Raw genomic sequence first — 27399 nt, forward strand, 5'->3', positions numbered from 1 at the left:
CCCCTTCCCTCTCATTCAAAAGGTCCTTCTGAAGATCAGGAGGGACATGACAAAAATCTTGCTGGTTACACCCTGTTGGCCAAGGCAGCATTGGTTCCCCCTTCTACTGTCCATCTCCAAGTGCAATCACAAGTTACCCCACAGGGTGGACCTACTCACACTCATTCACCCTCACCTGGAAATGCTATGTCTAACACTCTGGGTGATAAACTTTTAATACCCTTTAGACACCACTACTCTGAGGACATGCTTTCGGTCCTGAGAGAGGCCAGGAAACCTAACACAAGGATATCCTACATTTTAAAATGGGAAAGATTCTCCAAATGATGTTTCCAAAGACATAGGGTACCCTTTCTAGTGGATGTCCCTCTAGTCTTAGCTCATGTGTGTGAACATATCAAGGCAGGCCTTTCATACTCTTCAGTGAAAGTCCACCTATCTGCAATCTCTGCCTGCTTACCCTTGGGCCCTCCTCTACTCTCCAGGTGAGATTTTAAATTGTTCCTGATAGGGGTCTTGCACATCAGGCCATCAAGAAAGCCCATTCCACTGCATTGGGACCTAAACTTTATCCTAGAAAAACTCACACTGGCCCCATTCGAACCAGACAGTTTTTCAAGACTGCAAATGTGCACATGGAAAATAGTCCTGCTGGTAGCACTCACCACAGCTAGGAGGGTATCAGAGTTACAGGCACTCATGGTCTGTCCCCCTTAAACTGTCTTCCACAAAGACAGTGACCTTGCGTACCAGCCCTTCTTTCATGCCCAAAGTGATCAAGAAGCTATTATTAAATCAGTCCATCCACCTGCCCACCTTATTTCCCTCTCCCACCAATCACAGTTAGAGAATACTCCATTCCCTTGATGTGCACAGACAGCTAAGATTTTATTTGGACAAAATTAAGTCCATAAGAAAATCTAATCAACTCTTTGTGTCCTTTCATCCAAAGGCCCTGGGCAAGGCAGTCTCCAAACAAGCTATCTCCTGTTGGATCAGGGAAAACTGTCTGCTTCTCCTACTGCTACTATGGCAAGGACTTACTTCAGGGGGTAAGAGCAAACTCCACTAGGGCTGTTGCTTCCTCCAAAGCATTCTTCAAAGGCCTGGACACAGCCTCCATCCTGGAGGCAGCTACCTTGTCCACTATACACACCTTTACCAGACATTACAAATTGGACGATATCGCCATAGCTGGTTTCGCTAGGGCAGTCCTGCAGGGATTTCTGGAATCAGCTACCTCTGCCTCCACCCTTTCTCCTTCCTAAGCTGTGGTACTCTCCCACATTAAGAATACTGCAACATGGGAATTGAAGGACATAGAATAGTTGTGTAAAATCTTACCATAACCATAGATGTCCTTCTGTTCCTTGTTGCAGTATTCCTTCCCTCCCACCATACCCCTGTATTCCTTTCACCTGTCTATGGGGCTCCCTAGGGCACCTCCTAGACTATGATCTCATTGTGCAGTCTATGGCATTTCACTGGTCTGGAGGACATAATTTGGCTATACCTAGTCCACTCTATGACTGGTCAGTTAGTTCTGAGGTCTGTGCATGCAGACGTCACATTTAAGGCTCCTGGCTTATGGCCCTGGGTATTATGTCTCACGTACCAACAACAACTAGGCTTAAGCTTTTGTATAGGAGCTGACATTTGGGTCACCTAAGGCAGAGAATCCCACATTAAGAATACTGCAACAATGAAGAGGAGGACATCTATGGTTATGGTAAGATTTTACACAGCTATTCTTTCCGGTGCCATTAGACATCCCTACCTCGGCAGTGGATGTTGCTCTGACTTTTTCGGTTCCATCTCCAGAACTGGCAGATTCTCAGGGCTGAGACTCCACTGCCTCTTTCTAGGGTCTTGGATAGGCTCCTGTTTTTTTATACGAAGCCGAGATTTGGCTGTCAGGACTGTGTTTGTTGCGGGTCCTTCCTGGCTCCTACTTCAGAGGGCAGACTCTTGGGGCAGGGTGTGACCCCAGTTCCAAGGTGGTCTTTCTCCATTCCGGGCTTCCATTTCCCCTCAGGGGGGGTCTTGCCTTCCAGGTTATGGATAGGACTTTAGCCTCTGCAGACTCTCGGCTGGTCCAGAGCTGACACCAATTTCCACGACAAGACAGCAGGCTCCGACACTTCGTTACCCCTGCACAGGGTCCATCTTCTTTGGAGTCTTCCTCAGAGACCTCCGCTGACGGTCCCCCCTCAAGAAGATGTGCAAGAGGAAGCACCTAGATTCCCTGGAAGAATCTGTCACCAAGGACATGGATTTTGATGAAGGGGAAGGATTCCCCCAGTCATCCCCTGAATATGTCTCCTTTGGAGACAGCATAGAGATCCTCAAGCAGAGTGGTAACTGGAAGCCCTAACACCCGACCTCAGAAGAATTTGTGAACTTAAAAGCGTTCGGTGCTGAACCATGTACTTCCTGGGTAATCCCACCCACTGACAATCTTATTAAGCTGATCGCGGGCTTGGAAGGCCCCTGACTCCATAGAACCCATTCTCCGGAGACAGGGCAAAATTTTATCACCACCTGAAGACCACCAACATTGGGCCAAAGATCTACCAATAGATGCCATGGTGGTGGCGGCTGCCACCAAGAAAGAACTCACTGATGAGAGTTCTACTGTCCACTCTCTTAACCAGGAGTCTAGGGCAATGGACAGATTTGGAAAGCAGGTCTATGCTTCATCGACTTTCGCACTCAGGTCCTTGAACTTCATGACACATTTTACTAGACTTCAGAGAGATCTGATTAAGGAGTTATCAGATACTCTCGTGGGAGCAGTGTCTGACAAGGTCGCCTCTCAGCTAGCCACCCTGGAGTCTATATCGAACTCGTCCATGTAGCTCATTGCACATGCAGCTGAAGGCATGACCAGAACAGTGGGTTGCGGCATTGCCATAAAGCGTCAAGCCTGGATGTGCTTGTGTAAATTCTTGGAGCCATTCAAGTCTTCCTTCGTCAATGCTCCTTTTGACGGATCATCTTTGTTTGGACCCAAGGTGAAGGGCACACTAGCCAGGTGTGAGAAGGATGGAAAGACCCTGTCTGCTGTGGCCATTCATTTTTCCTACTCCTCGGTGATCCTACTCCAGGAATCAGAGGAGTGGATAGATGTGGTTCAGGATGTTCGAGGGGCCTTTTCAGGACATGTGGCAGTGGCTTCCCTTGGGGCAGAGGGGGGAACTCAGATGGAATATGCTGCCTGCGAGGCAGAGGTGGTCCACAAAACCAGTGTTCCAGAGACACTTTGTCTGGACAGCCCTACCAGCGTTCCTGAAAGAAGGACCGCTTGCTTACCTCTGGAAACAGTCAGAGGAAGACTCTCACTGCACTCGACAGCCTGCCAGCAAATAACCTCAGACACTTGGGTGTAGAGAATCATTACCAGAAGCTGTCACATATCCTTCATTTTTTTCCACAGATCATTGAGAAAAATCCCCGATGTTCCACCCAGTCAGAGGGATCAAGCAGCCATAGAAGTTCAAAAGCTGCTAGAAAAAAAGTCGTCCAAGAAGTCCCGCCAGACCAGATAGGATCTGGATTTAACTCTGGTTCTTTTTAGTGCCAAAGAAGAATGGGGACTGGAGGCCGATATTGGACCTCAACCTTCTGACCAAGTTTGTTCAGCAGACAAAATTCCAGATGGTCATGGTTCACTCTCTTCCTCCCTTTCTAAGGGAAAATGATAGGCTGTGCTCTATACACCTTCAAGATGCGTATTACCACATAAAGATGGACAAACACTCAAGAAGGTATCTCCACTTTCAGCTGGAGGTCAGTCATTATCAGTTCAGAGCACTGCCCTTTGGCCTTACCGCAGCCCCCAAAGTGTTCATCAAATGCATGGCAGCATTCACGGTTCACGTAAGACTACATGGATTCCAGGTGTTTCCTTATCTAGATGACTGGCTCCTCACCGCCCCTACGAGGTATCCTACTGCTTCAAGCCACGGACTTCATCAAACACTTGTTCAGTGCCCTGGGCATAACCAGTCAACAATTTATTTTTATTTATTTTATTTTACATTTGTTGACCGGGCTGGTCCACCTGGATATATTTCCATTTTCAGTAGAGGCCCGGTCAGAAAAGCTCCACATATAAACAACTACCACCACACAAAAAAATGTTTATAATAAACAAGAAAGGTATTACAGTTTAAATTATGGGAAGACTATGCGACACACTACAATAATACATCATACACCTACAGATCATTTTACAGTATGAATATCTAGGGCAACCCCAAGACATTATTAGAATTCATTTAAATCCTTGGACAAAGAGAAGTCACAGCTGTCTGCCACTCAGGAACTAGAATTCATAGGAGCCCGCCTCAACACAGTTTTGTGTATAGCTTCTCTACCCTTTCTCAGGCTTCAAAAGATAAGGTCTCAAGTACAGCTCATTTTAATGAAAAAGAAAGTGCCTGCTCTACTTATCCTTCAAGCCCTAGGATCTGTGTTGGCAGCCATCACCCTGGTTCCCTTGGCGAGATTTGACATGAAGATACTTCAATGGCTTCTAGCCTCCCAATGGTCCAGCCTGTCTCATCTGATGACTCACCCGATCTTAGTAACAGGACGTTGCAAAAAGGATCTATCCTGGTGGATGCAGTCAGAAGACATCCTAATGGGTCGTCCCTTTGTTTCCCCACAACTCAAGACCATAGTGACCACGGACACCTCCCAGATTTGGGGGGGGGGCATTATCTGGGAAGAACTGTCCAATGCACATGTTCTCCACAAGAAGTTAACTTGCACATCAATGTCCTGGAAATGAGAGCAGTGCTCCTTGTGTTTCAAGCCTTTCAATCTGTTCTTCCTGTGGGAACAGTTGTGAACCAGTTGGACAACATGTCAGTGGTTTGGTGCATCAACAAACAGGGTAGAACCAAATCTTACCCGCTTTGCTGGGAAGCTCTCAGAGTGTGGCAGTGGGAGAGATTTTCCAACCACTTTCTTGTGGCAGTGCATAGCCCGGGGAGTTCCATCATGATAACAGACAAGCTGAGCTGACACATTATTCTGCCTGACGAGTGGTGTCTCAATCCCAAAGTGGAAAAGGAAATCTTTTGCCGCTAGGCCCAGCCTTGCTGCGATCTCTTTGTCTACCAGGGGGAGTCCCCGAGAGATGCTTTCCTTCTTGATTGGCCCTCGGCTCTTCTTTATGCATTTCCCCCGTTTCCTCTCATACCCCGCTTCCTAAAGAAAGCCCAAAGGTTGTGAAGCAAGTGATTATTTTTGCCCCCTTCTGGCCCAGGCAAATTTGTTTCCCCTTTCTTAGGTCTCACTTGATTCACCATCCGTGGATTCTGGACACAGTCCCAGACCTGCTCTCTCGCGTGCAGGGATTGGTGCATCCTGATATATGCTCTGTCAAGCTCATAGCTTGGTTCCTCCAATTCCATTAGTTGCCAGGTAGAATAATATAACTTTCCCTGTACAAAAAATTATTCTCACTTCCCATAGACCTTCCACCAGGAGACTGTATTCCAGTAAGTGGAAGAGATTTTCAATTTGGGCTTCTGAAAACAACTTAGACCCCTTTTCCAGCACCTGTTGAAAACGTTTTGGAATTTTTTGCCACCCTTTTTGATCAAGGGGCTTCTGCTTCCACCATTATAGTTCAGTTAGCAGCCATTTCTAATTTTCACAATGGATATGATGACCATTCTTTAATATCCTATCACCTATATAAGGTCTTTCCAAAAGGTGCCTTACGTTTAAAACCTCCATTCAAAGATCCCTTACCTCAGTGAGGTCTAACCTTGGTTTGGCAATCTTTAGTACTACCTCCCTTTGAACCAGAGGCCACTTGCCATCTCCAGTTCCTTTCCTGGAAAACTCTCTTTCTAGTAGCCATCACTTCCGCCAGAAACGTTTCTGAGATACAGGCATTATGTGCAAAACCCTCGTATATCTTTTTTTCATAAAGACAAGGTGTCATTGAGAACTAACCCTTCCTTTCTTCCTAAGGTGGTCTGTGAATCCAATATTAATCAAACTATTGAGTTACCAGTTTTCTCCCCAGATTTTCTAATAAAAGTGAATATTGCTTACACTTACTGGACATACATAGGCAACTACGTTTTTATCTGAGCAGGATTAAAGAGTCCAGGAAATCAGATCAATTGTTCATTTCCCTTTCTAGTCCAATGGTGGGACAAGCTGCATCAAAAGTAACCTTATTTAAATAGCTGAGAGATTGTGTTACCTTTATCTATGTACATAACAACCAAAAGTTACCTAAGCCTGTTAAAGCATTCAACCAGATCAGTTGCCACACCAGCAGTTTTTCATTCAAAAGCTTCTATGGATGAAATTTGTGCAGCTGCAACTTGGGCTATGACTCATACCTTTATCACTCATTACAAATTGGGTATGGTCTCCAGGGGAAGAGCATCCTTTGGCTCTATAGCTCTCAGGAGTATCCTTCTATAAGGCCACCTAGAGTCTGACGTAGCTGGGGACTCTGTCCCATTTGTCAAGAATGAGTGAAGATTGACATCATCAGATAAAGAAGTTATGTACTCCATCTGTGTTGTCGATCTTTGTTCAGTCTTGACATCTCACCCTCCTTTCCCCCCTGTACATTTCCTGGGGGATCAGACCCTTGTCCTGGGTTGTAATAGGGTTTTTACCTTGGACATTGCTTCTACTTACAGTTACTGTGTATACTCTTGCTCTTATCTGCAGACTCGATCTGAGGTAATGGAGAGAGTGGAATTGTAGGTACAGTCTTAGCTTGAGAGTTTTTTGGCTGACGCGAGCTGTATAACTGCCGAGCTGGTTCCAAGGATCAGATTTGAGTCCCGTTCATCAAGAATGAATGAAGATCGACAACACAGATGGAACATTATGGTGAGTACATAACTTCTTTTTGTAGAAACTGCAAAGGATTACATAATTTTACAAGTTAGAGGCTGAATGTGCATCTGAAAGCCAAGGGAAAGTCCACAAACTGAAGTTGAATTCTCTGGTAAAGTAGCCAAAGCAGGATCTTGTATTGTTCACAGCCGGGGAAGAGTAAAGGCTGTATAAGAAGACTGTCAAACATTTTTATAGGGCGAGTACATTAAAGTCCAGAGAAAAAAAATAACCAGAAATGCACCAACCAGTGTTGCCTTAAGAAATAGGCATCATGAGAGCTGTGGTAGTTAACTGTACCAAAAGTGAGGTCAGATGTCCAGAGTGACTAATCCTAAATTCTCTAGATATGGAATGATCATTGAAAAACAAAGTCATTTGGATAGTTTGAGGGCCAAACATGACTGATTGAAAAGTTGCATTTATTAAATTCTTTGTCACCAAATGATTTTAATTTAATGTAAAAGCCTGTCGCATGCTTACTATGAAGTACAAGTTCATTTGAAGTAATAACTGTGATTTATTGCATGACATATCATAGAGATGCATAAAATAATTATTTTTATAACTAGAAAAAAGGAATGTAATATATGGGCATGTGCAGTTTTAAATGCTAATTTTCATAACTACATGAAGTTGTTTTTCATGCTGTACACCTTCCAGAGATTTGAATAAACACTTCATGAAGTCTAGAATCTCAGCCTCTCTCTCGATCGTTTGCTGACTATTCTGACAAACAAACACATATCACAACTCCAGTTCTTGAATCCACATGCATATCACCAAAACTCTTTCAAGGATGTCTTCTCTTTACATTATGAAGAGTTTTTAGAGATGTTTGTGATTGTGATTTCTTTAGTTACTTCTGGTCCTTAATATTTTTTTAAGGTGAGAGTCATCTCACACTAGGTGATTATGAAGAACAATAAAGAGCCAGAACAAGAAAATTGTTGTAGAAGTGGAGCTGGGCATTTCTTTGAGTATTGAAGTGTGACTACTGGGAGTCCTGTAGCCTTTCAACAAAAATGAGCTTAGCCAGTTCAAATTATAGAAGTTGCTTATGTTTTTGTATGCTTGGTGGGTGGGGAAGAGGTGTCACAAGCCTGTTACTCCCCTTCCATGTTTTTCAAGAAGGAAAAGAAATCGTCCTTCATCACGTTGAAGTCTGTCATGTATTTTGCAGAGCACTCAGTGTAACCGTTTAAAGGCTTCTCGGAGAAATTTTAATTTTACAGTGAGAAAAATGGATTAAAAGTCTGCTGAAATAGATTAAAAGTCTGCTGAAATAGATCGGTATCTATGTATTTCTTTTTCTTTAGGCGAAGTGAAAACACTGATGATACAACTCCTTCGGGGGGTGAGACATCTTCATGACAACTGGATACTTCATCGCGACTTGAAAACATCCAATTTGTTGTTTAGTCACTCAGGAATATTGAAGGTATATACATTTTTTATGTACTACAAGATGGATATCATAGGGGAGGTGGCATTTAGGTTGAAAGTCACTACATATTGCTTTTTTGTTATCTGTGTCGCTACATACTGCTTTCTTGTGATCCATGTATCAGTGACCTTGTCAGTTTTCTGTGGCCTGCTTGAACCAATGAGTTTCACAGTAATATCAGTGCTGATGTTGGCTGATGCAAGCCCTCCATAAAAACATTTGAATGGATTGTCTTTGGTTCACACTACATAAATCTTTGGTTATTTGAGTTCAATTCCCATTCATGAGTGGTGCATTAGTTTTAATCCTGGCTTAGCAATTCTCCAATAAAGAGTTGATTTTTTTATTTCTTTCCTTATGTTTTTGACATGAAAGAACTCTTATCAACATTTGACCAACATGGTTAGTACTTTTGTTTCCCAACAGATTAGCAGTAATGGTTGTAAGAAATAAATTACATCAAAAGATTTCCACACTGAATACTGTTTTTGTTACTTTTTTCAGTAGCATAATTGTGAACACTTTAAGGACTTTATTAAGGTAGTTAAAATAAGTTAGGATGAAGAGATGTATAAGCATTCTTGTTGTAGAAAAAGCAGCATAACTTTTGTAAGATTGTGAGGCTGTATCAGAAGAGTAAGGAAAATGGTCCAGAGGCGGTAATATAATTTGCAACAAAACAAGTTAGAGAGCAATAATCTGAAATTGTGGAGAAAGCTAGTGGGAGAGAAAAGGTAAGACTTCAAGCGACAGTAGTGACAGTTCTTTGAAGGCTTCTTAGTAAAAGGTTTTGCTGTTGTCTCTAAAGGGTAAAAAGAAAAACGTCACCATTGTTGGTACCAAAGGAGGTAAAAATCCATGAACCAACTGCTGTCTTACAAGAGCCCCCTGCTAGCATTGTTAGCTGTGCATGTACCACCTTCCAGGTCACTCACTTTAGCAAAGGAAGGGAGAAATTTCCGTTTCAGGGAATGTTTTATAGTGAAGTAACTCCAGAAGTAATTGATAAACATGAGTACCATGGGTACATGGAGGGACATCCACCATGACTTATTTATCTGTTATGTTAGAGTTTTTTTTTTTTCAACCTTCAAGCCAGAGATGCTTCACAGTCTACCATTTTAAGATTTTGCCAAAAGCTTGATCTGTAGGCATGGGGCAATCTTGATCTTGTATTCTCTGCTGGAGTCCTGGGAATCCCAGAAAATACAAGGCTGTTTAGCCAAAGGCCATGCATGCAAGGCTTGCCAGTAACAACCTTCAGATTCATAAGTTCCTACTAGACTATTGATCTTTGAAAATCTTAAGAAGTCGAGCCTTATATTCCTGTGGTAGTTTTCAGCTGTCCTATTTTGCATACAAATAACTCAGAGAAGGACCTAGCAAGGATATATTGGACATTTACGTGTTTCCCCTATCCATGAGGGACAGGAATGTTAACTCAGGGTTAATTCATGGATGTCCTTCATGGATGCATCTGCAGTCATAACACAGTGTTGTGTCCTAGTCCAGGCAGCCAGCCCCTGCAGTTCAAAGTCCGGTCGGTCCGGCTCGGTGACGGCTGTCACCCACCCACACGGCGTCATCTCTGGTGGTCCCAGTTGTAGCATCAGCGCGGCGCCATTTTTTTTTCTTTCTTGCAGCGTGGCAGTGCGCGCCAGAAGCAGAGTGCCGGTCGGTCGAGTGCAGTCGGTCAGATTACAGAGTACTTACTTACCGAATACTACTTGCTAAGTACAAGAAGCTAACTTTTCTTGACTCTTTCTTTTCTTCGAAAGTTAACAGAAAAAAGTAACCTTAACAACAAATAACTCATAAGATTCCCTCATATAAAGATCCACTTGTTTAGGCCCACCCTGCGTAGCAGCCAGCCAGCCCGCGGCCTGCTTCTTTTAACCGGCCCTGTGCTTTCATTTTCGGAGTTGCAGCTTAGGCGTCGGTCGGTTGATTTTCAGTTTTTGGTACTGATGATTTCCGCATTATAAAAGCGCCAAAAGCATAGAGGCAAAAGCAAAGCGGTCAGCGGTTTGCCTTAAACCACGGTAAAACAAACCGAAACCGCGGTAAAAACAGGGAATGTCAGAAAACGTCTCAAAAGAAACCGAAACTACTTCTCACCTACAGCTGGCACCTATCTAACTTAACTGAGGCCCCTGCAGAAAGTTTACCCTCACCTCAGAGGGTTTTGGTACGGTGGTCCTTGGATCGAACCATCCTTGGATGTCTCTGCCCCAGCGCTGGCCCTGCCATGGGTGCCATGTGCCATGTCCATTAGCGCCCGGGGCTAAACTAAATAAGCAGGAACTAAACCCAGTGCCTAGGCCCCCACCGCCTGTTCCCTCTTCACATCCAGGCGATGCTTTCTTTGAGAGATTAATTAATTTTCAAGATTAGATTTCAGATTCTCTCACCCTCAGCCTCCTGAGAAGAGATCTGGGGCAGAATAGGCAGGCCATTCTGCTGATGAATCAGACATAACTGATCAGCCTGAGGCTCCCTTCTCAATTTTTTTTGAAGATTGGATGCTGAAATCCATTTTCCAGCTTCTTCCCCAAGGAATTCTCCTTTTGAAACCTTGCATCTATCGAGAACAGAACAGTTCAATGGCAGCAACAAGGATTTCAGACTCAGAGAAAAGACTTGGGACCTTCCCACAGCACAGGCCCTTGCCTATACCTCCTGTTCTCTCTCTCTCTCTGATGATGATTTCAGCCGCAGTGATGTTTGCTCCTCTCCCCCAGCCCTGCCCTGCCAGACCAGACAGAGGACAGACAGATTAGAGTCACACCACCACCTCATCACCACCACTTTTAGAAACCAGACTATATCCCCCCAGGGTCCAAGGCAGTGGCCGCGACCACAGCTAAAAAACCTATTCTTTCCTCCTAAGAGCTAGGTCACTAGACAGAGAAGGGGGTAAAATCAGCTACAGCTACAGCTAGAGCTTTCTAAAGCTTTGAACTTTCTTTGACACATACCAGTGTTTATGCTTGCAGAGTTAACTAAAAAATTAACCACTGATGAATCTCTTGATAATATATAATATGTATTAGAATAATAACATAACATACAACAGGTTAGCAACCATTCATTCCTTGTGATGTGGCTCCTTGATGCACTGCAATGATGATTTAGCCACTGGCACAGTGATTGCAGGTTCAACCCCAAGGTTTAGCAGGAAACTGGCCTGCAAAAAAATTGGTCCTGACCTGACTCCACAAAATTTCAGTAGAAATAATATAGCAGTTCAGGGGCGAAACAGATCCAGGAGGTGCCTGCAAGGGGGTGCAGTGAACACAGAACAGAGGCACAGGCACAGCAGCCACCACCACTGCAACTCAGCACAACCTTGATGACTTAATCCTAAATCCGGAACAAATAGGGAACAAATACTCCTCCTACTAGAAGTTATAACTATTTTTCAAAGGAACTGGCAAACAAACACAAAAGACAGTGGATTTTACAAACCATAGATCAAGGTTGCCAGGTTCCACACCCCTTACCAGTCAAAGAGGAAGATACAAATCCAAATCAAAACCAAACTCCCAAATCCTAAGCCAGAGAGTTAGCAAAGCAATGGCGAGAGCAAACAGAAGACAAGCCAGAGAGAGAACAAGGAAGAACTAGGAGAGACTTCAGAGTTCCAGAAAGTGAAAGGTTGTTTCTAACAATTCTCCACCTTAAATACATCATGATACTGTTACTCCTTCCCATGAAAAACCAATTCCAGAACATAAGATACCAGGGCACACAGGCAACAGCACCACCCACAGCCTTCTTCACGAGGGGAGCAACATTTGGAACATTGCTTGGACCTTGGACCTCCGATGCATTGCCAAGCATTATAATTTGCCTCTTTTTTTTATTCCAGATCAGGCTAGGTTTTTGCCTGCTGTACTGTGCTAAATCACACACCACACCATAATCACTTTTATCCTCCTCCCCTAGTTGGCTATACGGTACTTGTTATGACTGCAGATGATTACATCTGCAGAGGACGCAGACATGAGTTTTTTTTTGTACCAATGTAGATGTCGAATGTAGATGCATCTGCAGTCAAACCTCCTCTCAGTCCTTCCCCTCCCTGTGTCCCCTCTGGGTACTAAGCTCTAGTTGTTGGGGAGTCTGGGGGAGTCTTTTTGGGTGTATTTGTTTGTATATATGTTGTATATATGTGTATACTGTTTTATTGTTGTATTTTGGGCTAGCATCAAATTTTAGCCTGCAAGAGGGCTATTTTAGCCTGCAAGGGGCTACTGGCAAAAAAAGGGAAAGAAACACTGAGGAAAATGGCTTATGGGCCGAGCATTTTATACCGAGGAGTCGCGACATCAGCGAAGTGGGACGACGACATCAGCCCGAAGCCGGACCAGGACTTGCCCTGACTGCAGACTGCGAGGACTGCCTGGCGACAGGACAGATGTCTTGTTATGACTTCTTTACCCATCTGTTCATCTAGATTACATTTGTATATAGTAAGAGAGATACTTTGCTTTATAATGGAGTAGAAGACTGTAATGTCCTGGCTGAGTCACTATTGCACTATTGTTAACAGATGGTGGTGTAGCTCATTGTCATTCGGCCTGGATACTAAAGCTTCATCTTTGTATGTTGTGCATTCAGGAGATGACCTAGGTGTTGAGGTATAAAAGCAGATGTACATACGAGATCCCTAGACTATTTTGCCACCAGCCAGAATGCAGGTCAGTGCATCTGATGGACTGTAATAGTTTGTTTTTTATATACTGTAGCTTCACTTGTCAGATCAGATAAGTGCCCTGTTGGGAAACCTTCTAATTTCTTGCCTGTTTTGCTAATGATTTTTAGTTGTCAGCTAGGAGGGGTAAGTGTGAGTACAGCAGACAAATTCCATACAGAAGCTTACACACTAAGTGCCTGTTTGGTTAGGCCCTGCACAAGACTATAAATCCTGTTCCATCTGCCAGTCATTCATTCCGAAAACCATCTAGTCTAGGCTCTCCACACTTAATACCTTTATTGAGACCCAACGTCTAAAACACCTAATGCACTATGTCAAAAGGCCTGGATGTAGGCCTTCTGCATAAGAAAAGGCTTTGGAGACCAAAGGAGGATTCTCCAGCTGTCATCTTGGAATCAGATGTACCCTCTGAGGTGGTTGCACCCATCAATGTCTCATGAGTCCTCTACCGTGACCCCCACCAGAGGTCGATATGACTCCTGAGGCCTTGCAGACAACAGGAGTCCTCCGATGAACTGCAAATCATTGTATTGGAGGGCTCTCAAGGAATTACTCAGCTCCTTGTGAGGAAAGAGATTCCCAGAACCCTGATAGAAATGTGCCCAGGTTCATAACCTTCTAAGCCTTTTCAGGTGGACATCACCTCTAAAAAGAAAAAACAAAAACATAAACACTTGACATCTATTTCTGCATCCAGGGAAAAAGAATGGTTTTATTTTTCTCAGGGACTTTTCAAGGCAATCATGTAGGTAAAGCCTCCTTCCTTTGTGACTTCTCAAACCACTCCACATAAACAGACCGTAGGTTCCTCTTCTTCTGATGAGGAACTGGAAGAGGATTTGGCTGTTTCCCCTGAATATTCAGCCTAGTTACACTCTCCAGAACAGATTTCATCAGATGAAGGAGATTCACTCTGTCTCCAGATTCCCTCCTGGAAGAGGCCTTCTTTGGAAAAAAACTTACAAATCATGATGAATCATCTTGAGTGGCAGTCCAGACAGATGTCTGAGGTGCAAAAGAGATACTGCAGTTTATTGGAGATGGACACTCCTGCTCCTTTTCCTCCAGTTCCTCCCATGCTTGAGGCTTACCAGGATGCCTTTCAGGCTAATACTTCGGCTTTAGATTCTTAGCCCCCTGCTCCAAAAAGACCTGATGAATTCAGTAGGAACTTTATAGAACCTGAGTACCTCTATAAAAAGCCTATTGCAGACACAGCCACAGTTTTGCTGGCTTTCAAACAGACCTTCCAAGTTGCTCCCTGGCACTAACGTTCTCCCCAGTGACAAAGACATTAAAGCAATGGACAGGTAGAGTAACAGAGTGTATACTTCATCCATCCTAGCCTATAGACTTATAGGCTATCAGACTCTAATGACCAAATACCTGCTCTCTGTGTTACAGTCCTTAAGCAAAACCATCACAGAGCCATAGATTCCAGATTCAAAGTAGCTCATGCAGTGTTTAGTGGCCCAGGCTTCTCAGATAGCTGAGCACAGTATAAAATGTAGCTATGATGCTGTGGATGCCCATTCCAGGCAGCTGCCATTGGTTCAGTGATGAGGCTGTATGCCTGGCTATAGGTTCAACCTTTCCCTGAAGATTTTAAATCTAAAATTGTACACTCTCCCCTTAGATAACAACCTCTTTTCTTGACTAATAGGCTGTCAGTCTCTTTTAGCTTTGCAAGAATAGGGCAAGACTGTGAAATATTGCTGTCAAATCCTGCTGTGCATTGTTCCATGGTATCACAGAAATTAGTCAGCCAAATCCACCTCCTTCACCAAGAGAGACCGTATGACTCCTCATAGGCATTGGAAGGCTCCCAAGAAAAGGCTTCCATAAAAATTTCAGTGGCATACCCCTTCTAGGAGGCCTCAGTTCATTAGCAGATCCCTGTAACTACTTAGTCCTTACCCCCCCCTCCACCCAACTCTCAAAAAGACTTTCTCTTACCTGTCACGTTTGAGAAACCATAACCTCAGAAAAGTTGGTCCAAAACATTATCAATGAGGGTTAATCCATGTCTTGGGAAAACAGTCCAACTCCAGGGTGCATTCCTTCCCCTCCTGCAGACCAGATACACCTCAGAGAGCTCATTGTGCAAAACTTACTGTCCCAGGGAACCATGGAAGTACATTCCCCATCTTATTCATGAAAGAGATTTTATTCAAGACACTTCCTGTTCCCAGAAAGGAAGGCCATTTGGAGGCCCATCCTGGATCTTTCCAGGCTAAATACCTTTCTGAGAGTGCTCTCCTTCAAAATGCTGTTCCTGCAGACTCCTGCCTTTTTTACTCCCTCAAGCCTTCCTGGTATCCTTAGACCTAAAAGATGCTTATCTTTGTATTCCCATCCTCCCTTCCTGCAGAAAATTCCTCAGGTTTTATACTGGGTCATCACTTTTTCAGTTTACTGCTTTGCCCTTTGGTCTTTCTACAGCTCTAAGGTGTTCACAAAGTGTCTGGCTCCAGTAGTGGCTTTCAGCTGCACTCAGGGCATTCAAAATTTCTCTTACCTGGATGACCTTCTACTCCAGGCTTAATCCAGAAATCCTCGTGTAAAGCACCTTCATTACACAGTACAAGTTTTGACTCTCCTGGGGTTCACCATCAACTAACAAAAATCCTGCCTTATCCCTTCCCAACACCTTATCTTCCTGGGATGTCATCTGGACATGTCTACCATGCATGCCTCCCTTTCTCAAGAAAAGGTCATCTCACTAGTCAGTGAATTCCTACTACATTCCAGTAAGAATCATTGCTCCGCCAGCCAAGCTCTCAGGGCTTTGGGACTCGTGACTGCCACCGTTCCTGTGTTGACTCTTGCCAGATTATGCATAGGGAAAATGCAGTGGTGTCTGTAATCAATGTGGCCACAGCACTCTCTCCCTCTCTGTACCAACATTCCTCTTCTTCCTTGCATCAAGAAGGAACTCCTTTGGTGGAGCAACCAGGTTACTCTCAACCCAGGTCCCCCATTCACTCCAACCTCACACAACCAGCTTCTGTTTACAGATGCTACGGACAGGGCGTGGGGGTCTTGTACATGACACCACAGAGTTTAAGGGGACTGGCTTGCCCATGTGCTCAAAGAATACATCAACCTAAAGGAAGTGAGGGCATTTCCACAAGCCCTGCAAATCTTCTCATGTGTGGAAACCAGGCTTTCTTCTGGTGCACACAGACACGAATACTCAAAACTTCTACTTCTGGCACCTTTCTGCCCAAGACAGCACTGGTTCCAGCTGCTGCTTCACCTGTAAAAGGGAAACTTTTGGAGAATCCCTCCAAAACCAGATATAATCAGACAACAGAAAGGACAGCTCCTTCATCCCAGTATGGGCTCTGTCAGTGTGATCCTCTGGATGATATGATTTTAATCCCTAATAGACAACTTTTCTGAACAGGTGGTTTGAATTCTACAAGAAGCCAGGAAACCTAACACCAGAAAGTCTTACATGGTCACGTGGAAGAGATTTCCCCTCTGTTGCTTTAAACTGAAACTCCAACCCTTCTAGTGTACACCCCCAGAGTACTCCAATGCTTGTGTGACGTATTGCATTCAGGGCTGACCTATTCTGTTAAGACTCACTTGTAGGCCTTTAATACTTGTCTACCCTTCGAGCCCCCTCTCATGGCCAAGACAGAAGTTAAGCTTTTCCTAAGGCTAGTTTTATGTATTAAACCAGCATAAAGAGTACATAAGGCACTTGTAGACAAAATAAAGTAAATAAATAAAATACTTTATTCAGACCGGTTTCGGCTATCCAGCCTTCCTCAGTGAAACAGCATCCATTTGTGTCCAGTTGTGGACTTAAGCAAGTTAAAATCTCGATCAAGAAGTCAAAGTTGTGGATGGCCACTGTCCAGTCCATCATCCCCGTTCTGCACAAGAATGAGTGGATGTGCTCTGTGGATCTCCAGAATGTGCACTATAATATAAAAATAGACAGGTGCTCCAGGAGACATCTCCGCTTTTGTATAGAGGCCAGTCATTACCAGTTCAAAACCCTGCCCTTTGGTCTCACCACAGCCCACCCCCCAGGTGTTCACCAAGTGCATGGCAGTGGTGGCAGCTCATCTGAGACTGCAGGCATTCCAGGTGTTTCCTTATCTCAACGTTTGGCTCCTCACAGCTCCCACAAAGCATCAACTGATCGCAGCCACTTAGTACCTTCTTCGACTGTTCGACCAGCTAGGAATAACCGTGAATCTAGCCAAGTCGAATCTGGTTCTGACCCAGAACTTGAAGGTTATTGACATCCAGCTAGACACTATGTCAGAGATAGCAGCGTTACTTCTCAGGATTGTACAACTAATCAGATACCAAGTTCAGTGCCTCTTAGATATGTCTCGTCCTTAGGTCCACTTCATTCTTGGAGCCTTGGGGTCTGTGGCGGCTGCAGTCTGTCTGGTGCCATTAGCCAAGTTTTACATGAGGGTTCTACAGTGTACTCTAGTGGTCCAATGGTCTTCTCTGTCTCATCTAATGACAGCTTCCATCTGTCTCACTCCGGTGTGCAGGCATTATCTTCTTTGGTGGATTCCGTCCCCTGATCTCCTCGTGGGCAGACCCTTTTCTCCTCCTCCTCCCGGTGCCAGAGTGACCATGGACACTTCTCTGCTGGGGCGGGTGGGGCATTGCCAGGGAAAGACAGTCCAAGGTACGTGGTCCCTTGCAGACACCAAACTGCACATAAATGTACTGGAGATGAGAGCAGATGTTCATCGTGTTACACTGCTGCAGTCATTACACTTGGGTTATCCTGCCGTCAGGCAGTCCTGCAGTCGGCCAGAGTTCCAAAGTCTTGGTCTGGTGTCGGTTGCTGTCGCCTCCTCCCTGACGTCAGTGTGACAGGGGTATATAAGATGCAGCCGACGCCATTTTCTCCAATCTTTCTTGCCGCGCAGTGCCCGAAGCAAAAGCAGTTCGCAAGTGCCGGTTGGCCGTCTCCTGAGATTTTCATTCCGAATCCAGAACCAAAGTCTTCTACAAAGCTAAGTACCCCATTGGGGAAACTTTTTCTTGCCTCAGACCAGTGTCGTTAAAAGTTAATAACTGTATTTCTTGTGAGAAGCAAATACCTCATAAGGATTTTCATTCCTATTGTATCCCATGCCTAGGCCCTGACCACGACGTTACTGGTTGTCGGTTTTGTGCTAGGTTTAACAAGCACACTATTAAACGTCGGTTTGATTTTGCCCGACATTATTTTTGTAGAAAATTCAATTATACCATGCCATCGGAACTTCCAACGACCGGAATGCACAAAAAGCGCAAAGACAAGGATAGGCATCCGAGGCCCAAAACTGACGACGAAGCCTCTTCTAGGCCAGTCACCGTTTCTCCGGTTTTCAGCGAGGCGCCTTCGCAGCCCCTGACAGCCGCTTCTGTAGAACCACAAGCCGCCGCTGACTCCCACGTGGAGATGGCTGGGTCTTCGGATGCACAAGCTCTTCAGCCTAGTGAGACTAACCTTTCAGAGGGATCCAGAGTAGCTGAGTAACCCACAGGTAGAGAGGGTGTCTTTAGACCTACTCAGTTAAGCATTAAACCCTCAGCTAAGTCTAAGCCTCTTTTAAAATCAAAGAATCAAATTCAGCATTCTCCAGGACAGGCCTCCATGCCTAAGAAACAAATGCTCAAAATGGCCGAAGACCTAATTACTCTGACCAGGGGGTCCCATCCCCCTCCTGATAAAAGGCCTAGACAGGATGCAGACTATGACTCATCCGACCAGGTGTCCATCTCTTCTGATTCATCCTCAGACTTAGGATACTCTTTACCCCATTATGAGGATTCTGATGCTGAGGAATCTATTCCATCAGCCTCACCGCCTGAGGACTACTCCTTTGGGGAAACCCTACATACCATGAGGGAGCATTTCCACTGGGAAGGCCAGGATTACTCAGAATCCAAGAAAAGGCTCAGAGACTTCCTTTATTACCTCAACACAGACCCCTTGCTATTCCGCCAGTGTTAGATATTGTCGATGATGTGTATACTGAATCCAGCTTAAATCCTGATTCCTTACCTCCAGCCCCTGTTAAACCTGACAGGTACTGCAGAGTCCCTGACTCATATAAATTTCTGTATAAAAACTCTGTAGCTGACCCTGAAACTGTTTCTCAGGGACCGAAAGGAGTTGAGGCCTCATCAGCCAAGAATCCAGTTCCCTCTGCCAGAGATTCCAGAGCATTAGACAGATGGGGAAAGAAAGTATATACGTCTGCAACTTTAGCAATGAGAGCCTTAAATTGCTAGTTTCACATGCTAAAATATCAGCAATTTTTACTGTCTCAGTTAAAACAAAAAATGCTTCCAGAATCAGATCCTCCTAATTTTAAAGAAATGCAGAATTTATTGCATGCAACTCAACAAGTGGGAAAGCATACTTTGCAATGTGGTTTTCATTCTCTAGAGGCCTCCTGCAGAGCAGCAGTTACAGGCTCTGTTATTAGAAGACATGCTTGGTTAAAAAACATACGTTACCAGATCATGTTAAAGCAAAATTATTGGATGCACCTTTGCAGTAGGATGTGTTATTTGGAGTTAAGGCAGAAGAGGTATTAAAGAAAATGGAGGACAAGGCAAAATCTATGCAAATGGTGAAGGATTTCTTACAGGTTCAGCCTCCTAGATTTAGCAGAAACTAGCCAACTAAGAATTGGTCCTTTCCAATTACAGACAGAACTCAAAGGGGAAGATACAGACGTCCAAGAGGTAGAGGTCAAACACAAGGTCCTTACAGGCCTCGACAATGGGTTGCATCAGGCCAGAAAGAAGGGGAAGACAGGCCACAACCATATAAAAAGCAGCTCCAATGACTTCCCACTACAGCTGCCAAACAAATCCGTCTTGGCAGCCCCTTTGGGAGGAAAACTGGCACTGTTCTACCACAATTGGCAAGTGATCACCAAAGACAAATGGGTTCTCAACATTGTATTTCAAGGTTACAGGTTCCACTCTCACAATCTGCCAAGGTTGAAAGGAATGCCAAATCTGCCACCAAATCAATGGGCAAAGTCTCAAAAACAAATTACAGCACTCATGGATATGAGAGCTATTCAAAAGTTACCATCACAGGAGCAAGGACAAGGATTCTACTCAAGACTCTTTCTGGTACCCAGAAAGGACAAAGCCTGGAGGCCCATTCTGGATCTTTTATCTCTAAACACTTACCTGGATGTTCCGAAATTCAAAATGTTAACATTACAGCAGCTTCTTCCCATGCTGGGCAAGAAAGCTTGGCTCGTGACTTTGGACCTCAAAGAGGCATACCTGCATGTCCCTATCAGACAAAACTGCAGAAGATACCTCAGATTCATAGCTGGTTCAATGCACTACCAATTCTCTGCACTGCCCTTTGGCTTATCTACTGTGCCCAGGGTCTTCACAAAGTGCCTGGCACCAGTAATTGCATTTTGCAGACAGAAAGGAATTCAAATTTATCCATACCTGGATGACTGCTTGATTCAAGCAGAGAGCAAGGACACACTTCTAAAGCATCTGGCGTTTGTAAAAAAGTTATTAAGTTGCCTGGGGTACACAGTAAACGAAAAGAAATCAAAACTAGTGCCCTCACAAGAGATTATATTCCTGGGTGCCAGCTTGAACACAATGGCCCAGATGGCTTATCTCACAAGGACAACTGACTCAATACTTTCAATTGATAGCAACAAAGACCCAGCTCCCTGCAAGGAAAATTCTGCAGGCCTTGGGTTACATGGCATCCTGCATACTACTAATTCTATATGCCAGACTGCATATGAGGAAACTACAATGGTACCTAAAGAATGTATGGTCTCAACACTGTCAAAGTTTGGAAACAGTTATACCACTGATCCCTTGCCTTCAACAGGAGTTTCAATGGTGGGCTCATGCTTGTCACCTCAACAAGGGACAGCCTTTTACACAACCCACAGCCAGGCAAACACTGACAACAGATGCATTGGATTACGCCTGGGGAGCACACATGGCAGGCAAATGTATTCAGGGCACGTGGACCACAAAACAAAGGCATCTTCACATCAATCAAAAAGAGATGCTAGCTGTACAAAATGTGATTATAGCTTTCAAGGACCTGCTGCATCCAGGACAACTACTCCTAAAGACAGACAACACCACAGTTATGTGGTACATAAACAAGCAAGGGGGCACTCGCTCCTACCCCCTATGCAGACAAACTATGACCTTATGGAACACAGCTATAAACCTTCAAGTTCATCTGCAAGCGCAATTCCTGCCAGGAGAGAAAAACACACTGGCAGACGACTTAAGCAGAAACATCATGGATCCCCACGAATGGGAGTTGAATCCATTAATATTCAGAATGATAACACAGAAATGGTGGAGCCCGGACATATATATCTGTTTGCATCCCCAATAAACTGCCAGCTACAAAAAATCTGCACAAGGAGTTACCATCCACAAGCATGGAAAGTGGATGCCCTCTCATTCACCTGGAAGAACCTACAAGTATACGCTTTCCCACCACTACCTCTCCTGCCAAAGGTACTCATAAAAGCCAGGCAGGAAGAGCCAAAGATGATCCTGATTGCACCAGACTGGCCACGCCAGCACTGGTACCCAATCTTAAGGAGCTTAGCACAAGAACCACCCTGGATTTTGCCTCAAATCCCACATCTGCTGACTCAGCACAACAAACAAATACTACACAGCCAGCTAAAGACCTTAAACCTAGCTGCATGGAAGATTCCTTAGTCAAGAACAATGCCTCTCATCAAAGCTGTTATGGATGTCATTCTGGAGGCCAGAAGGCCTAGTACCAGGAAAGCCTATTCGGATAAATGGAAGAGATTCTGTGCCTGGAACCAAGTTCACAGCCTTGACCCTCTTGTACGAAACATTCCTCAGATACTACAATACTTAACTGAAATGCTGGACAAAGGACTCTGCTTCTCATCCATCAAGATCCATGCCTCTGCTATCTCTGCTCATTACAACACGGATCCACCAATTTTCTCTAATCCTCTGTTAAAACAGTACCTCAGAGGGGCTAAAAACATAAGACCGCCCCATAGAGCCCCTACTCCAACTTGGGACCTCAACTTTGTTTTGGAGAAGCTACCTTTACCTCCTTTTGAGCCAGCCAACACAGCAGAATTAAAATATATCTATTGGAAAACTGCTCTGCTCCTGGCAATAACATCAGCACAAAGAGTTTCAGAATTACAGGCTCTAATGGCAGTGGAACCTTTCCACATTTTCCACCAGGACAGGGTGTCTTTACAAACTAATCCTACTTTTATGCCAAAGGTGGTATCCAGTGTGTTTCTAAACCAAACTATTCACCTGCCAACTTTTTATCCTAAACCACAGAATAAAGGGGAGAGACTACTGCACTCTTTGGACATTCACAGGCAGTTACACTTCTACTTGGACAAAACCAAAGCTTTCAGAAAATCTGAGCAATTATTGGTAGCATATGCTGCAGGAGCACAGGGAAAAGCCATTTCAAAACAGACTATTTCAAAATGGATAGGACATTGTATACGATTTTGCTACACATACCATGGAAAACCTGTACCTAGCAGCAATAGATCTCACTCCACCAGGGCAACAGCCACTTCAACTGCCTACCTCAGGGGAGTACCTACCTAGGATATTTTGGAAGCAGCAACTTGGAGTTCGATACACAACTTCACCAAGCATTACCATCTGCCTCTATACTCTAAATCCAGAGCTGACTTCACCACTGCAGTGCTGCAGGGCCTTGTAGCCACCCCTAATGCCTTATAGGACCAGCCACCCTTCCTCAGCTTTGGGATTCTACCCAAGTGTAATGACTGCAGCAGTGTAACACGATGAACATAGTACAGTTTTGTACCTACCATAAATGTAGATGTTCGAGTGTAGACACTGCTGCAGTCCAGGTACCCTCCCTCCTTCCCCTCTTACTGGCTGGTACGTACCTATGTCTTCTACCCTTACTACCTATGGGGAGTATTTGCTGGTAGCTGTAAGTTGTTTTTTGCTTTTTTTATATATGTTTTATTAGCAATTGGAATTGCCTACATATTTAGAGGCACCTGACATCTGGGGCAAGAAAAACTGAAGAAAATGGCGTCGGCTGCATCTTATATACCCCTGTCGCACTGACGTCAGGGAGGAGGCGGCAGCAACTGACGCCGGACCAAGACTTTGTAACTCTGGCTGACTGCGGGACCGCCTGACGGCAGGATAACCCAAGTGTAATGACTGCAGCAGTGTCTACACTCGAACATCTACATTTATGGTAGGTACAAAACTGTACTTTCTTCTCACGTTGCAAGCCTTTCAGGACTGCCTTCTTCTGGGTATCATTGCAGTGCACACAGACAACATGACGGCTGTGTGGTACATCAACAAACAAGGGGGCACGCATTATTTGCTTTGTCATGAAGCCATGAAAGTGTAGGAATGGGCGATGTCCTCAGGACACTTTCTCCTTGCAACACACATTCCCTGAGAGACCACCGTGCTAGCAGACAAGCTCAGCAGAGCTGTCTTGTGTCCTCATGAATGGTCCCTGAATCCCTCAGTGCCGAGAGAGATCTTCCTTTGTGGAGGTGGGGGGGTCAACCAAGCTGCGATCTGTTTGCTTCCCCTTTCAATCACAAATGCAGCAAGTACTTCACCCTGACCCCCTCCCAGCCAGGGAGTCCCCCAGGGGATGCTCTATTTCACAATTGGCCTCTGGGTCTCCTTTATGCTACCCTACTATGCCGCTCATCCCCAGAGTGCTTCAGAAAGCTTGACGCCTCAATGCTCCCTTGATCCTCATTGCCCCCTTCTGGCCTTGGCCAGGTGTGGTTCCCCCTCCTCAAGTTTCATCTGAGGTAACCCCCTTGGGGACTGGATCCCCTTCCGGTTCTGATATCTCACCCCTGTCATCTTCTGATCCCAAACCTTCAGATTGTTCATCTGACTGCGTGGGTTGTCCACTTTCCATAATTTTAAACCAGTCCAGGCTTGCCTCTTCTGTCAGAGACTTCATTCTGACCTCTCAGAAAGCTTCTGCCAGAAAGGTATATGGTAGTAAATGGAAAAGATTTTCTGTCTGGGCTAGTCAACATAATCTGGATCACTTTTTGGCTCCCATTCCAGACATCCTATTTAGCCTGACATTCCGTAGATGAGATTTGTGCTGCAGCCACCTACTGTACTCCTCACATCTTCATTACTCATTACAAACTCAGCCTAGTTTCCAGGAACAGGGTTTCCTTTAGTTGCACAATTCTTTAGCATGCCTTTCCATGAGGCCACCCAGGATTGTATGGTAGCTGGGGACTCTGACCCAGAAGTGAAGAATAGTGACATGGATAACATCAGATAGAGTTGTGTACTTAGCATAACTTAGCATCTGTGTTATCCTAGTCACCATTCATCACTATCCCTCCCTCCTTCCCCCGTCCTGTTGGAGCTAGAGGAAGTGGAGATGTCCTGTCTGGCGGTTCAGGTCTACTCTAGCTGTCTTCTAGCTTTGGGGCAAACTCAATCTGAAAGGTTAAAGGACAGCAAGGGGTTATGGGAGTGGGAGGAGCTCGAGCCTAGGATCTGTCTGAAAAGTTGCCAGTTCGGATCCGATGTTGGATCCTATAACCCAGAAGTGATGAATAGTGACATAGGATAACACAGATGTGTAAGTTATGGTAAGTACATAACTCTTTTTGTATTCATTTGCTGATGTAGGCTTAGATATCTGGCCCTTGTATTAAAGTTGGTTGATTTATGGAGATGTGAGAGATTCAGAATTACTGGGTCCCTAATGGCATGAAAGGCAAGGCACAGATGACCCTTCAGAAGTATGTAGGACATTGAGTGGAAGGACAATGCTTCCAGTTTTTCTGGTAGATTAGGGTTCTTAAGCCAGTGATCTTTTTAGTTAAGAACCTGTAACTGGAATCTTTCCAGTTGTTTGATACATCTATTGAGGTACATACTAAAGGATGAATTGTATTCTGTGGCAGGCCTAATCAATGAAGAATATAAAGAAGCAATGACTTGTTTAGATGTAGATGATGTTCCTTTTTCAGTCAGCTGTGCATAGTAGAAGAACTTCAACCACCATAACAACATAATGATTAAAGGAGAGGGAATTATCAACCCATGTTCCAAGCTGTCTTAACTGCATTCTCATTTTGATTTGGAGTGTTGTCTATTCTGTAAGCTGGAGGGGAAGGGTTGTCTACTGAATGCTATAATATTGCACTTTTTTTGCATTTAATTTAAGGCCATTATTCATACATATTAGGGTGACAACTTTCTCACAAGACAGCTTAGCAGAGAATAACACAGTCTCTTATTGCAAAGAGAACACGCATGTGGCAGGCTAGGAAATCAAGGTCATGTCTCCTCAAACTACGGAATGATAGATAATTTATGCTTTCTTCCATTAAAAGCAACATTATGGTAACAATCATACGACAAGCATTGACCACTTAAAATGAACACTGCAGCATTAATTTTGTTAAGATCTCCTGGCTACTTGTTTTTGACAATCCATGTATGCATGAGTTCCGAATTCCTCAATAGAACTTTCTACACAGAACAAATGTTCTACATTTCTAACTCTATCACCATTTGATAATATTAGTCAGGAAGCACATCAAAAGATACATAATGAAGAACAGTCAAGAATCAGTCTTGTTGGGAAACCATATTTGAATGAAATGCACGCGCTAATATTTTCCCTTCTCTGTACTCCTCACCATTCACATTACCCCATCTGATCCTGTAAAGCATTAACCAAATCATAATATTTTTCTATGACTGAACAATAACTACAAGTTTTCAGATGAAGTGACACTCTCTCACTTGCTATCAGACATACTTAACATGTTGTTTCTTTCTGTCTCTCACATGAACAGTGTTACACAGTTGTTACAGTAATAGATTCTTATTTGCAGTGAAAGCATGCTTATTTCTTGATGAAACAAAAATGTAATCTGAATACTGTAAATCTTTATTTTTTGTTACTGAGGATCGCATGTTTGTGATGAATAAAGGCTTGTTGCTTTGCAACACTACCTATGTTTCATGATGTTTGGATATTATTGTGACTGAGCTCATCAACGAGGTTTTAAGACCACTAGTTTCTCTGTTTTTTATTAATCTTTAATAATACATTCTCTACTGTATGTATTTTCACATCCCCAAATGCCTTGTAGAGATTATTATATATTTTTCTAAAATCTTGTAACACTTTATTTGCATCTTCTACTGTGTTGTGATTTTTTTATCAAAACTGGTCAGTGGTAATGATTAGATTTTTTGCATCTGCAAACTGACATTCCTTCTGGATTCTAACGATTTTAAAGTGCACACTTTTACCATAAAGAGAATAAGGCCCAACAGTGTGATTATAATAGCTATAAGCATAAACAGCTTTGAACTCCCTCCTCCACATCCAGAGAAAAGTTTTTTTAACCATGCCCATTGGGAAATATCAGCTTCTTTGGCATGTGAATGTTCAGCAACTGTCTGAATTATTTCTAGGTGACTATGGATAGCACTTGTGTTATCGGGAATAAAACAGCAGCACTCTAATCGGACGAATGAGTAAATTTGAGTGCCATGAGGTTCTGTAACACCACACTGCACATTGTAGTCAATTCTTGGGTTATCAAATTAATTAACTCAAAAGTGGAATTAATATTTCCATGAGCTTAATTGGCTTCCTAAGCTCCCAGATGGACTTCACTGTCTTGTAATAAGGTACAGTACCTGCTGCCGAAATGGCCCCATCACCAAGATCAAGAGAAGCCATTTAAAAGCAGTTTTTGTGCAGTATTATGATATAGCCAAGAGGCATCTATTTTTTTCCAGCTGGGTTCGGAATTGCTTAAGTGTCTGTCCTGTGATGAGTATTATGAATCTTCAGATAAAGCAGCTATATGTCGAATGGCTGGAACAGCACAACCTATTTAACAACAAGCCAGACCAGTCTGTAGGTAACTTGGGTTAAGCTTAATTTTCACAAATGCAGTAATATTCATGCAATGCTGCCATGCCCTGCCCTCTAGCCCCATCATACATTTTTTCAGGTGAAGTTGCAAGCACTAATTCTAACAAAATGTATTCCATTTTTGCAATAGAAAACATGTCCTTTAATAGTCCAAGTTGAACCAGCGTTACAGTAAGGGGGATAGAAACTTGTTTATTCTTCTCATTTCTAGCAAAGAAAATAAGGCAAAATGCAGTATGAATCTCTGAATCAGTCATTGGTGTAAGAATCAGTGGAATACCTCCATCATGTGCAGTAGGAATATGCACTCAAACCCGGTAGTTAATAAAGTTGAGGGCCTGTGAGCAAGTGTGCAAGGCAACAGAAAAATTATTAAAT

At 43.9% G+C, this 27399-nt stretch overlaps 1 protein-coding gene across 1 annotated transcript in view; it reads left to right on the top strand.

The window, feature by feature from the left end:
* The window catches only part of CDK11A (cyclin dependent kinase 11A), a 2038318-nt gene that overhangs the window by 1607709 nt on the left and 403210 nt on the right, over positions 1-27399 (top strand). The window contains exon 16 of the mRNA XM_044061756.1: positions 8202-8323. Within this exon, the coding sequence (XP_043917691.1) occupies positions 8202-8323 (122 nt within the window). The remainder of the gene's footprint in view (positions 1-8201; positions 8324-27399) is intronic.

The sequence above is a fragment of the Protopterus annectens genome, chromosome 2.part0 (assembly GCF_019279795.1).
Source record: "Protopterus annectens isolate FY-2018-M chromosome 2.part0, PAN1.0, whole genome shotgun sequence".
Classification (NCBI taxonomy): domain Eukaryota; kingdom Metazoa; phylum Chordata; order Ceratodontiformes; family Protopteridae; genus Protopterus; species Protopterus annectens.